The 14062-nt window shown below is 38.2% G+C and overlaps 1 protein-coding gene across 1 annotated transcript in view; it reads right to left on the bottom strand.

Annotated features, from left to right (window-relative positions):
- LOC144254472 (steroid transmembrane transporter SLC22A24-like) overlaps nucleotides 1-2531 on the bottom strand; it is a 29095-nt gene extending 26564 nt beyond the window's left edge. The window contains exons 1-2 of the mRNA XM_077797665.1: nucleotides 2130-2531; nucleotides 1297-1400 (exon numbers count right to left, since the gene is read on the bottom strand). Coding sequence (XP_077653791.1) covers nucleotides 1297-1400; nucleotides 2130-2531 — 506 coding nt within the window. The remainder of the gene's footprint in view (nucleotides 1-1296; nucleotides 1401-2129) is intronic.
- Nucleotides 2532-14062: the final 11531 nt, after the last annotated feature.

The raw sequence follows: 14062 nt of genomic DNA, 5'->3' as shown, positions 1-14062 counted from the left end.
TTATTAAGCATTTCATTTACAAGTTTAATTATTTTCACAAGACCACTCTATTTAACCAGTTCTAAATCAATAGAACATCAGTCTCATGAAGAAGTTGTTCTCAGACATTCTCCTGGACACCATTCTCACCAAAGATATCTAAGATCATGAATTTTAATACCATATATTAGCCAGTATGCTTTAATCTTCATGGAACTAGAAATCATGTATTATATAGTCCTGGGTTATGTAATGTTGCCCCTGTTATTGCATGTGGCAGTAGTTTGTTCTTTCTTGTGGCTCAATAGAAATTTATATGAATATAATACATTTTTATTCTAGTATTTATGGATAGTAACCTGAATCTATGCTCAAAGAAAACTTAATTATTCATATTTTCATTTAACTGTTTTGATAATTCATTCTCCAGTACAAATTGGTAGTATAGAGACCTGAAAACTAGAGGGAAATGAACTCTCTGATCTAGAAATCCATATAGGCACCAATTATCTGTTGTATGCTCAAAGTCACAATTTTGAACTGAGAATACTAGGTGGCTTTCAGAATCAGCACTCCCATTAGTGTTCTTGTGGGAGACATGTGTGGATGAGAGCCATGGTTGACTGCCTTCTGTAGCTCTGCCAGGGTGCTAGAAGCTACAAACTTCTCACCTCCAAGTTTCATCCTTCTAACTTCTTAATAATTACCTTTTCTGGTTACAAATGTTACCTATTAAAGTCATTTCACAAGGACCAGCATCAAGGTTACAGGTCCAGTGACTTACCATCCCATCAGGGACACAGTGCTACTCAATCCTCAGATTCAGATTTTATAATGATGATTACCTCTGTATGTGTGCCTACACTGCATGTGTGAAATGATGACCAGTATAAAATTATCTATGCTCATTTATCTTACAGGGTCTAGATGGTTCAGAATATTGCCAAGACCAGGAACATACTTTTAATCATGGAAGTGCCTTCTCCCTCAACTCTCCTTTCTTTCCCTTTGTTGAACTGTTACTCATACACCTCACATTCTGGATTTGCTCTGCAAATTGCTCCCTGAAACTAATGATTGACATACCCTTTTCTGTCCTCCTTAATGCAGAACAATGAATTTTTCACAACAAGTTTTAACTTCCAGAGTATATGTATTAAGTGCTAATACTTAGTTTCCTAGAGTCAGAAAGTGAGTCCAGTACACAGTTCAGTGCAAAGCACAGAGACCTTGTCAAGATTTCTTAAATAAAGAAATAAGTATGTGCTGAATACTTAATTTTACCAACAGTCCAAAAGAAAGTGAGGTGACACTCACCTGTCTGAAAGAAGGCTATATATCAGACTTCCCAACAGTGACCCAGTCATAAACAGAGTTTGAACCACTGATTTTAATGACTGGGATTCACAAACCAGGTCCCACTGGAGGAAAATAAAAAAAGCACAGTGGAGTTTTAGAAGATTTTGAGCCTTTAACATCTTTTCAGTCAGTGAAAACAGAGTGCAAACTCCCACATATGATCTCTGCTTTGTGGATCCTGCCCCAATCTCCAGCTTCACCTATAGTCTGCATGACTTTATTCATTTTTACCTTCAGGTCACCAACTCTCTTTATTCCATTAACTTATACAGATTCTTTAGCTACTACAATTAAAACATATAAAAACACAGTTACCAAAAATTTTAAAACTATAACTTTTTTTCTCATCATGTAAGTGGTATAAGGACCCTGCCTTTGACTTTTCTTAGCAGTCCATACTTCAACTACTACAGTATCTCTCATCCTTGGCCACACATTGAATCACTTAAAGGACATCAAAAACACTAGTGTTTGTATTCTATGCCCAGAGATTCAGATTTATTTGCTCTCAGGGTCAGTTTTTCAGCACTGAGAACCACTGACTTAGTATAACATTTGATCACTTTTAAAATTAAAGATTTTTTCTCACTAAATTAAATGATAATTATAGGTATATGTTTTGTTTGTTCAGTTCATTAACTCCAATACTGTAATTCTCCCCAGCATCATAGAGTAAGTAGATAAGCAATTGCTACCTGCAGAAGGACTAAATGTTTAAAGGAAGACCCTTCTTGGTATTACCTCCAAACTCTTTGATCATACAAACAGTATATTTGGATGAGGCACCTTACCTCAGTTATGATGGTGGAGGGGAAGTAGCTTCTGTCATATACCCAGCCATCCACACAGGGCTCTGTGTCTGGCTCAGTTTTGTTGGCAACAGTTTCATTCAGGTGAAGAAGATGCCACTGGGGATGGATGAAGCGATGACACTTCTCTGGTTTTAGGTTTGAGTCCAGGGGAATGGAGATCCTCAGGAGGGCATCTTGGCTGAGAGTTCTGGTGACATTACCAGAGACAGTGTCATTGTCCAGAATCTGGACCCAGCAGCGATGATCAGGAATTGCAGCAGTGAAGTTCTCCAGTACAATATGTGGGTATGTTAGGATGTTGATGACACAAAAGAGAACTAGCTGAAATATTTGGAATCTCCCCAGGCCTCCAGCTTGATCCAGGAGCTCATCAAAAGACATTGAGGCTGAACAGGGGATCACCTGAAGGAATCACTTTATGAAGGCAAATTCAGAAAGAGAAAATGCTTTCTTTTCCAAGGCCTGTAATATGTTGATCCTCATTCAACTTTCTCCTTGATGGGCTGTGACTCACTGCTGCAGAATAATGGGTTTAGACAGGCAGATAATTTCAATAAAGTTACAGAAATATTTGTCAAAAAGACTTCTACTTGCTGACAACTGAGCCTGCTTAAAAGATTACTCTGTGAATGATTCTGACCTTTGAGCTTTCTGAGAAGTCAACAGTGGACTTTCAGCGGGTGTAATCTCCACATGACCCGAAATATACCTTTCAATGATCTGTCCTTTTTAGAAAAGGAATGTTGGAACCTCAAAAGTAAAAAGCTTTCTGATATTACTGTGTAAAGAACAGAGCATGGCTTTTCTTTGTTAGGACTGAATTTTCACTAGAAGTTACTGATAAATATTCTTGGTTAAAATAAAGGAAAATGAGATATTGAATGTAAACTCTGACTGTTGGTAACTGAAATTCTGTTTCAGTTTAAATAGTGACAGTGATTTTAAAGTTTTTGAAATATGGAAACAAGTATTAGGAACAGGGAGAAAGGAAACAGAACTTTTATGCCATAGTTTATTTTATTAGATTTATTAATTTATTCAAATAGCATTTTGGCCTTTTATATCAATATATTTGTGTACTTAATTACAAATTTGGAAATAGTATATGAGTTTGCTGTTATATTGTCTTATGTTCTGGTTAGTGAGAGATAGACACATAAACTATTTTACAGAAAATGTTTAATTATTCCTTGGTAGAATGGGACAGGAGAGTCATCCCTCTAGAAGTAGAACTTTGAACTTGTGAAGAAGAATTCCTGAGTCAATAAATGATTAAAAGGACAGTTTCTGAACAAGAAAGTACATAATTATAAGTAACTAATTATATAAAAAGGTTTGACATACCTATATTTGCAGAATATTCCAAAGAACATGCAGAGTAATAATGAAAGAAGTTGGACTGGTTGAACAAAACCAAAACAAGCAACCAAACAGAATATCTGGAATTAATTATGCAAACTAGAGGGTTTTTATTCTTTAACTTTAAACCCATCACCTGTGCAACATCTTAAAATGCAGATTTCTGTCCAGGATGCACAATTTTTTTCAGGAAAAGACTTTTTGAGAATTTAAATGAAATGTTTTTAAGTCATACATAAAAGCATTAAAATGTACATATTTTGGGTACCCTTTTATGTTTTGACACATTATACATTGTATATTATTTTAATATGGCCAAACATCAGTTTTCTTAAACATTTACCATTTATTTAATTTAGAATATTTTTAGGCCCAGCGGCCAACCTGCTTGGTAGACAGACCACCCCAACAGGAAGAGGGGCCCAGCAGATGCCTGCCCGACCTGGAGAAGGGGCCCAGCAGCCCGCCTGCGCAGTAGACAGAACACCCCAACTGGAGGAGGGACCCAGCTGCCGCCTGCGAGGTAGGCAGACCACGCGACCCAGAGAAGGGGCCAAGTGGCCCACCTGCACAGTAGTTAGACCACCCCAACTGGAGGAGGGGCCCAGTGGCCCACCTGCATGGTAGACAGACCATCCCAACTGGAGGAGGAGCCCAGCGCCAGCCTGTGCAGTAGACAGACCACCCCAACTGGAGGAGGGAAATGGATGGCATTAGAGCAGATTGTGCTAAGTAAAGCTAGCCAATCCCTAAAAAACAAATGCCAAATGTCTTCTTTGATATAAGGAGAGCAACTAAGAACAGAGCAGGGAGGAAGAGCATGAGAAGAGGATTAACATTAAACAGGGACAAGAGATGGAAGGGAAAGGGAGAGAGAAGGGAAATTGCGTGGAAATGGAAGGAGACCCTCATTGTTATACAAAATTACATATAAGAGAAAGTGAGGGGAAAGGTAAAAAAAAAACAAGGGAGAGAAATGTATTACAGTAGATGGGGTAGAGAGAGAAGATGGGAGGGGAGGGGAGTGGAGGGGGGATAATAGAGGATAGGATAGGCAACAGAACACAACAGACACTAGTATGGCAATATGTAAAAAAGTGGATGTGTAACTGATGTGATTTTGCAATCTGTATATGGGGTAAAAATGGGAGTTCATAACCCACTTGAATCGAATGTATGAAATATGATATGTCAAGAACTGTGTAATGTTTTGAACAACTAATAATAAAAATTAAAAAAAAATAAAATATTTTTAGTTGTGGTGGACACAATACTTTTTGTTTATGTAGGTTTTTTTAATGTGGTACTGGGAATCAACCCCAGTGCCTCACACTTGCTAGACATGTGCTCTACCACTAAGCCAGAGCTCCATCCCTTATCATTTCTTTCATGGTGAAAACTATCAAAATTATTATTATAACTTTTAAAAATGTACAGTACATTATTGTGAGCTATAGTCTCCTCACTGTAAAATAGCACACCAATATTTTATGCTCCCACCCAACTGTCATTTTATACACATTGATCAAACTTTTGCCATCTGTCCACTATATTCTCCCAACCTTTTGGCAACATAATTATACTCTGAATTTCTAAGATTCTACATTGGTATGATATGCAATACTTGAGACTGTTTTATTTCACTTGACATATAGACCTCCAGATCCATCCATGTTGTTGCAAATGACAGGATTTTGTTTCTGTTTTTTTTTCATTCCACTAGCTTCTAGGCTCTTTCATTTAAAAAATTCAAAATTTTAAGTGCCTTATACTTATACATTGTAGTGGAGTTTATTGTGACATATTCATACATGCATGAAATGTAATTTGCTCCATTTCAATCCCCATTACTCCACATTCCATTGCCTCCCCTCCCCCACCTTGCAACTCCTCCTCCTTCTCATTCTTCTTTATGAATATATATGTATATATATGAATATATATTTTCTTTATATATTCATTCATCTATGAAGTCCTAGCTTGTTTACACTTCTTAGCTATTGTGAATAGGGCTGCAATGAACATGAGCACCCAGGTATCTTATTCCACACTGACTTCATGTTCTTTGGGTATATTCTCAGTAATAGAATTGCTGGATCATATGGCTTCTCTTTTCAATTAATAAAAATGTTTTTATTAGTGCATTATACTTACATATAATAGTGGAATTCATTTTCACACAACCATAGATGCATAGAAAATAATTTGCTCCTTTTCAGTCCCTACTACCACCTCTTTTCTTTTTTTCCACTGTCCCATATTCCCCTTTCTTTGTTCTACTGGTCTTTCTTTGATTAATTTATTGTTCTTAATGGATGTTTTATAGATATAATAAAAGAAAACTCTACTGTGTTGTATTAATTTTTTTTGGGGGGGGGTACTGAGGATTGGACCCAGAGGTATTTAAACACTGAGCCACAATTCCAGCCCTTTCTAAAATATTTTATTTAGAGACAGAGTATCACTGAGTTGGCTTTGGACACTCAACCCTTTTTCTTCAGCTTCCTGAGTTTCTGGGATTACAGGGGTGTGCCACCATGATCAGCCACTGTGTTGTATTCAAATTTAGATACATAGAATAATGTGGTCAATTTTATTCCACAGTCTCTTACTTTTTCTCTCTTTTCCTTTCACTTCTATCCTTTTATACTACTCCACTCTCTTGCTTTTTATTTTCAAGTAACTGCCCTCCACCTATCTTTTTCTCTTATTTTGCTTTAGCTTCTGCATGTGAAGGAAAATATTCAACCTTTGACTTTATGAGTCTAACTTATTTCATTTAGTGTTATGTTCTCCAGTTCAATTCATTTCCCAGCAAATGCCATTATCTCAGTCTTCTTCATGGTTCAGTAAAACTCCATTGTGTATATATGGCATATCCTATTTTTTCATTCATTTATTAATGAGTATCTGGGCTGGTCCCATAACTTGGTTATTAGTGAATGGCACTGCTATAAATATTGATGTGATGTTCTTGTTTCACTGTAATGGCCTTATTTATTTATTTATTTATCTATCTATCTATTTATTTATTTATTTTTCATGTCCAACAAGAAACAGGATAGCTGGGTCATAGGGTTGATCCATTCCTGGGCTTTGAAGAAATCTACAAACTACATTCCAAAATGGTTGTACTAGTTTTCAGTGCCACCAAAAATGTTTGAGTGTACCATTCTTGCCAGCATTTATTTTTCTTTGCATTCTCCATGATTGACATTCTAAATTGAGTGAGATAAAGTCTCAGTATTACTTTGATGTCCATTTCTGTGATTGCTAGAAATATTGAGTATTTTTTCATGTATTTGTTGATTTTTATATTTTTTCTTTTGAGAAATATCTGTTTAGTTCTTCTTCCCACTTGAAGACTGTGTTTTTCCTTTTTGTTAAGTATTTTGAGTTTTTTTAAATATATTCTGGACATTAATCCCTCTATGAGGAGTAGCTGGCAAAGATTTCTATAGGCTTTCTTTTCATTCGCTTAATTGTTCCCTTTATTGTGCATACGATTTTTAATTTGATGCCATCCCACTTATTCATTCTTGGATTTTTTGAGCTTTAGGGTTTTGCTAAGGAAGTTGGTGCCTGCTCCAATACATTGGAGTGGTGACTTTATGTTTTCCTCCAACAGTTGCATTTTCTGGTCTAATTCCTAGGTATCAGATCCGCTTTGAGTTGACTTTTGTCAGGGTGAAAAATCAGCATCTACTTTCATTCTTGTACATATGAATATACAGTTTTCATTAGCAACATTTATTAAAAAGATCATCATTTCTCCAACCTGTGTTTTTAGCACCTTTTTGAGTATCAGATCGCTATATATCTATGCGGTTTTGTCTTTATATCTTCTATTCTGTTCTATTGATGTTTTAGTTACTTTTTTGCTGCTGTGAATAAAAGACTTGACAAGATCAATTGTAGAAGAGGAAAAGTTTATTTAGGACTCATAGTTTTAGAGGTCTCAATCCATAGACAGCAAGGTCTGGTTCTCAGGGCTCCATGTGAAGCAGAACATCATGGTGAAAGAGTGTTATGGAGGGAAGCAGTTCACATGATAATCAGTAAGCAGAGAGAGACTCCATTTGCCAGGCAAAATATATACCCCAAAGGCATACCCCCAATGACCCACCTCCTCAAGCCACACCCTACCTGTTTCCATTTTCACTCAGATAGTCACTTCAGGGGATTAACCCACTAACTGGGTTGAGGCTCTCATACCTTAATCATTTTTCCTCTAAACATGCTTGCAGTGTCTTACACATGAGCTTCTGGGGGACAATTAATATTTAAACAATAACATTCCACACTTGACCCACAAAAGCTCATGTTCATCTCATTATGGAAAATACATTTAGTCCATTTCCAAGAGTTCCCATAGGCTGAACAGTTCAAGCTGCCCAAAAGTTTATATTAAAAAAATATCCTCTGAGACTCAGGGTAAGCTCATATCATGAGCTCCTGTAAAAATTCAAAAGCAATGAACATGCATCCAAAATATAAATGTACAGGGAGTTCAGGAAGTCTAAATCCAGCTAGGAAAACAAGTCCTGTAGTTCCACATCTGGCATCTGGGGCACATAGCATGATGTTCTGTCCAAAGGGCTTGTTTAACTCCAATCTGTGGCCTTCTTGATTGTAGCCCACGTGGCCTTTCTGTTGGTTTGACTCACTTCGGTTGCTGCAGTTTTCTCAATGGATGTTCCATGGTACTGGAATTTCTTATTCTGGAGGGTTGCCTTGGCAGCTTTTGCTTCTTCCTCACATCTTTATGCATTGCCCTCCTTGCTTGCAGGAACTATGCTGCTGCTGCACTTTTTCTGGACTCCCACACCTTAATTTGAAATCTTGATGAAGGCTTCCCTGACCTCCACACTCCACCATGTTACATTGCTGCAGAACCAGGTGGTTGACAGCAAGGTCTGCCACCAACTTGAACATTAGCTAAGCATCCAAGGACCCTGGCTGTGGCAGCCTCTGAGTGCCTGGGTATATTACTCTGTTGAAAAAACTCCTAGGTCCCCTTCTGCAAGAAGGGGTCCCCACTGGTCTCTTCTCAAGAGAATTTTTACTCTTATTTTCTTGAGTCGAGATGCTCTATAGCCATCTTTCTTATTGTCTCTGGGAAAAGGTTTTAGCATGTTAGTTAGGTAATGTGTTTCTCAACTGCAACTTCCATAGACTCAGTTTTACTCCCACCTTTCAAGTCAAAGTTTTTCAAATCTTTCTGCTCTGCTTTCTTCTCTTGATTATCACCATAAATGTGGTTAACAGTCACCAGCAACATGTATGCCACCACTGAAATTCTATGCTTTCTAGATACTTCTTTCACCAGAACTTTTAAATCAGCCTCACAGACTTTGGGCAAAATACAGACAATTTCTCAGACAGAACATAACACAAATTGTCTCTACTACAAATTCCAATATGGTTCTCTTTCTCTGAACCCTCTTGAGCCCTGTCTTTACAATCCATGGTTCTATTGGCATTCTCGTATTCTGAGCTCACATCAGAATGAGTCATTAAGCTCTGCTTACAACAATCGAAAACATTTCCAGCCTGCACTACTAAACAGCTCAAATTCCTCCCCCAAATTCCAAAAATCCCCCAATGCTTCCAAACAACATTGTCATAGCCAAGGCCCCACTTCTCAGTTAGCTTTTTTTGCTGCTGTGACTAAAAGGTCTGATAGGAACAATTTTGGAAGAGAAAAAGCTTGTCTGGGGCTCACAGTTTCAGAGGTTTCAATCCAAATACAGCAAGTTCTATTCCTTAGAGCTCAAGGTGAGGCACAACCTCATGGTGTAAGAGTGTAGTGGAGAGAAGCTCCACACATGATAATCAAGAAGCAGAGAGAGATTCCACTTGCCAGATATAAAATATATACCAACAAGACAGGACCCCAGTGTCCCACTTCCTCCAGCCACAACCCACCCACCTTCAGTTTCCATTTAGTTAATCCAATCAGGGGATTAATTCACTGTGGGAGGCCATCCTTGCACCCTGGCTGGGTGGGAGGTTCTTAGACACAGCTGTGTGAGAGCTTTCCCCACCCTATTCCAGGTTGGAGGGCTTGTCTGTGCAGAGGCATGTCTGGCCACTGCCTGGAAGTCCCAGTTGCTGCCCTTGACCTTGGGATGCTGCCCCCCTTAACCTTCATTGGATAGGATTTTCCCTGGAATTTTTTGTAACCCAAATAAAAGCCCACTCCCTGGCGTGTTCCCTTTCTCTCACCAGCCTCTTCAGTAAACCTCCCTACTGCATGGTGGCTGGAGGCAGGAGCTAGGAGAAGCCATCCTGGAGCTGGTTTTAAAGGTAATTAGAGTCTTGTCTCTTTAATTTAAAACTCCCTAGCATTTTACTCATGAATTGAACCATCTTTAATGAAGCCAGTGCTGGTCGCTTGGCAGAAGTGGCGCCCTGAATTGAGGTTCATGAGTTAAATCGACTAGGTTGAGTTAGAAAGCACACTATAGAAATGCAGAATTTCTGACTATTTTTAGGGTCACGAAAGTACCAGGCACTTTTGGAGCAAATGGACGTTAAAAAATCTTTAATGATGGGGAATTCAACTTCTACCAATAAAGACATGTATTTGACTATTTTAGAGACAATAATTACTCAGAAGTGAAAGCAGGTCAAAAAGACCTATTTGCTGCAATTATTGGAGATTGTAGGTGAATTTTGCCCTTGGTTTTCTGACTAAGATTCACCAAATTTACATACATTGGACAAATTAGGAAGGAAATTACATAAAATTTACCTTTTTAATGAATTACCTGGAATTTTGTGAATATTCAAAAGGTTTGGACTGCATCAGAGATTTGTCTTTTTGATTACATGGGCCATAGTCTGTGGCCCCCTAAAGATCTATTGAATGGTATTCAGAGAGCCATTAAGTCTATTCAAATGGAAAAATTGCCTGAGGCTAAGGAAATCTCTTTTCCTCTAAGCTGCCTAAAAATAAAAACAAATTATATTCAAAAAAAAAAATCTTGGGGCAAGACTGAAAGTAAAAAACTTAGTCTTGCCTGAATCAAACCAGAGTAGTCTGGAGGAAGACCATAGAGAGGAGAATCATAAAAGGAGGCCTCCAGGGGGATAGAAGGTCTTTCTCCCAGAGAGGAGAATCCAGAGGAGATTCATAGAGAAACATAAAGTCCTTCTCCTTCACAAGACTTACAAGCTCAGATTCAACATGGTGACAGGGAAGAGTCCATGGAGGAATCACAGTCTGAGGGAGAGGAGTCATACAATGAAGTCCAGGATTTGCCAGGGTTTTTAACAGATTGTGTTTAATGGCACCTGCCCCAGTCATTCGAATTTGGCTGCTCTCTGTTAGAAGGACAAATTTTAACAGATATTCTGAGCTGGCGATGACTTTCCTTACTCCATTCCAGCGGGGAATTAGAAAGGCCCAGGAAGCTGGGGAGGACACTAGTGACTTTCAACTCTTTCCGGTTTTTGAGCAGGTTAATGATCAGGACCAGCTTGTTTGAGTCCATGCAGTAATTCCTTTTAAAACTATTAAAGAGTTAAACAACACCTGCGGTCCAAATTCATCATTCATGCAAAGCTTGCTTGAGACTATTTGTTCTCAGCCACTCCCACCTAGTGATTGGATTTCTATCGCTAGAGCTTGCTTGAGTGGGGGGATTTTTTACCCTGGTGGTCATATTGGACAGACTTTTGTTCCAAGCAGGCAGAAATAATTGGATGCTGGCTCTTCAAACACCCATGGACATGTTTTTAGGAATGGGTGAATTTATTGATTTGGAAAGGCAACTAAATTATGAATTTGTGGTGTATCATAAGATTACAGCATGTGCTAAATGTGCCTGGAGACAAATTGCCTCCAGGGTCCAATCTAGCTTAGTTCTGACTAAAGTTAAGCAAGGTGTCAATGAACTTTATTCTGATTTTGTAGGTGGCTCTACCAGACCGCAAACTGCTCCATTGGAGATCTAGGTGCTTGTGAGTTTACTGTTAAACAGTTGGCATTTGAAAATGCAAATAAATATTGTCAAGATGTTCTCAGACCCCATAGAAAGAAGGGTATGGTTTCAGAGTTTATTTGTTTGTGTTCTGATATCAACCCACCCCATTTACATACAATTACACTGGCAGTGGCATTAAACCAAACTCTCCAGCCCCAAGAATTAGTACGTAGACCCCACGGGAGGTGCTTTCATTGTGGGAGGAATGGCCATTATGTGCGAAATTGTAATGCCCACAAATTTAAGCCCAGGGCTCCCTCTGCTGCTGGTAATAGATTTACAGAGTTGAAGACCACATGGTAGGCCAAGATGGTGCTCATCAACCCGCATTCTGGCCTTCACTTCCGCCTAGTAGGGAGTCAAAAAACTTCTGATTGACCCATCCCTGTGCCAGAAAAACAGGGGAACAAGAAGAAAGGTTGCACAATTTAACATCATCAGAGCTGACCATGGGGAGCTACCATTTCTACCAGAGCAGATCTCACAGACAGTTTTTTTTTACCACCCTCAATGATAATTGAATTAAATCCTGAATTAGGGCCACAACAAATCCCTACTGGGATTTTCAGGCCACTCCCTAGAGAAAGCATAGTGTTAATTTTGGGACGTAACAATTTAAAAGAGGCTAACGAGGTGATACCTGGAGTGGTAGATTTTTGTTTTGTGGGAGAATTAAATGTTACTGTAAAGTCAAATTATCCCCTTCGGCTTTCTCCAAAAAATACTATTGCTCAATTAATTTTATTACCCTGTAATTCGGGTGGACATCCAAAAGTAAATTCAGTTTCCAAACTACTAGACAGAGTGTACTGGTCTAATAAGTTCAGCAGGAGCACCCCCTACTGGAAATTAAAATTAATCATAAAAAGTTCAAAGGCATAGTGGACACTGGAGCAGATAAATCAGTCCTGTCCAGTCACTTCTGGCCTAAAAATTGGCCCTTACATATAGCACCAGCTAACTTAGAGGGAACTGGACAAATCTCACAGCCTGCTCAAAGTGCTAATTATCTCTGTTGGGTGGATCCTAATAGGAACAGAGGAGTTTTTAAACCTTATGTGTTAGAGTCCTTAACAGTAAACCTATGGGGAAGAGACATATTAAGCAAAATAGGATTATTATTAGTAACTCCAAATTCCATGAGATCATTTGAGGAAATTAATCAAGGGCTTCTTCCTGGAGATAATGAGGGAAATTATAAGGGAGAGTACCTGATTATAAACCAGTCTCCTTGACAGTGATTAGTAAATACTCCAAACCAAAATTTTTACTAGGGGCCCTGGGTGTCTCCCCCATCCAAAAAACATCAGAAAAGATCACCTGGATCTTTATTACCAGCCTATATGGATTTCTCAGTGGCCCATCTCAGGGGAAAAACTTACGATAATTCCATGTTAGATGAGGAACAACTTCAGGCTGGTCATATAGAATCAATCTGTGGAACACCCCCATTTTTGTTATTAAGAAAAAGTCAGGTAATTGGAGATTACTACAGGATTTAAGAGCAATGAACCATGCAATTCAGCCTATGGGATCATTGCAGCCTGGACTTCCTTCCTCCAGAGCAATTTCTTTAAATTATGGGTTAATGGTAATACATCTAAAAGATTATTTTTTTCACAATAAGGTTACATCATGAGGATTGTGAAAAATTTACTTTCAGTGTCCCAGCAATTAATTTTAAAGAACCTGTTAAAAGATATTGCTGGAAGGTTTTGCCTCAAGGGATGCGTAATAGTCCTACTTTATGTAAAAAAAAGTGGGTCAAGTGATAGCTCTATAAGAAATAACTTTCCTGGTGCATATATTATTCATTTTGTGGATGATATATTATTGGCTCATGCTAATCCAGAAGTACTTTCAGAAAATTTTACTCAGAGGCTTCACTTACAGCAATGGGTTTGTGCATTGCTCCTGAAAAGATACAAAAGATGCCTCCCTTTCAATATTTGGGTCAAATAATTCAAGGATGTACAATCTGTCTTCAAAATCTACAGATAAAAGTTAAGGAGTTATGTACCCTTAATGATTTTCAAAAGCTATTAGGAGATATCAATTGGCTGAGGCCATCTTTAAAACTAACTACTTCTGATTTAAGTCCTTTATTCCAGATATTATGAGGAGATCCTTCTCCAACCTCTCCTCATCAGCTGACAATAGAGGCTAGAGCAGCTTTAAAATAGGTTGAAAGTGTAATTAAAAATGCACAGCTTACCAGAATTAATCCTCAAGAGCTGGTATATTTATTATTTCCAACTGCTCATGCCCCTACAAGAGCCATATGGAAAAGATTGGGAGTCATTGAGTGGATTCATTTAGCCCACTCTCCCCAAAAGACATTAATTCCTTTTCATGACTCTATTGCTCAATTAGTAATTAAAGGTAGAATGAGAGTTTTACAATTAATTGGATCTGAACCTGATATTATAATTATTCCATTTTCTATTCAACAAAATAATTGGCTTTTTCAAGCTTCTAGTTTATGGCAAATAGTCTTTGATGATTTTCCTGCTCAGATAAAAAGTCATTACCCTCATGATAAAATTATTTAATTTGAGTCAA

The sequence above is a fragment of the Urocitellus parryii genome, chromosome 4 (genome assembly GCF_045843805.1).
Source record: "Urocitellus parryii isolate mUroPar1 chromosome 4, mUroPar1.hap1, whole genome shotgun sequence".
Classification (NCBI taxonomy): domain Eukaryota; kingdom Metazoa; phylum Chordata; class Mammalia; order Rodentia; family Sciuridae; genus Urocitellus; species Urocitellus parryii.
This window is presented reverse-complemented; position numbering and strand designations above follow the sequence as displayed.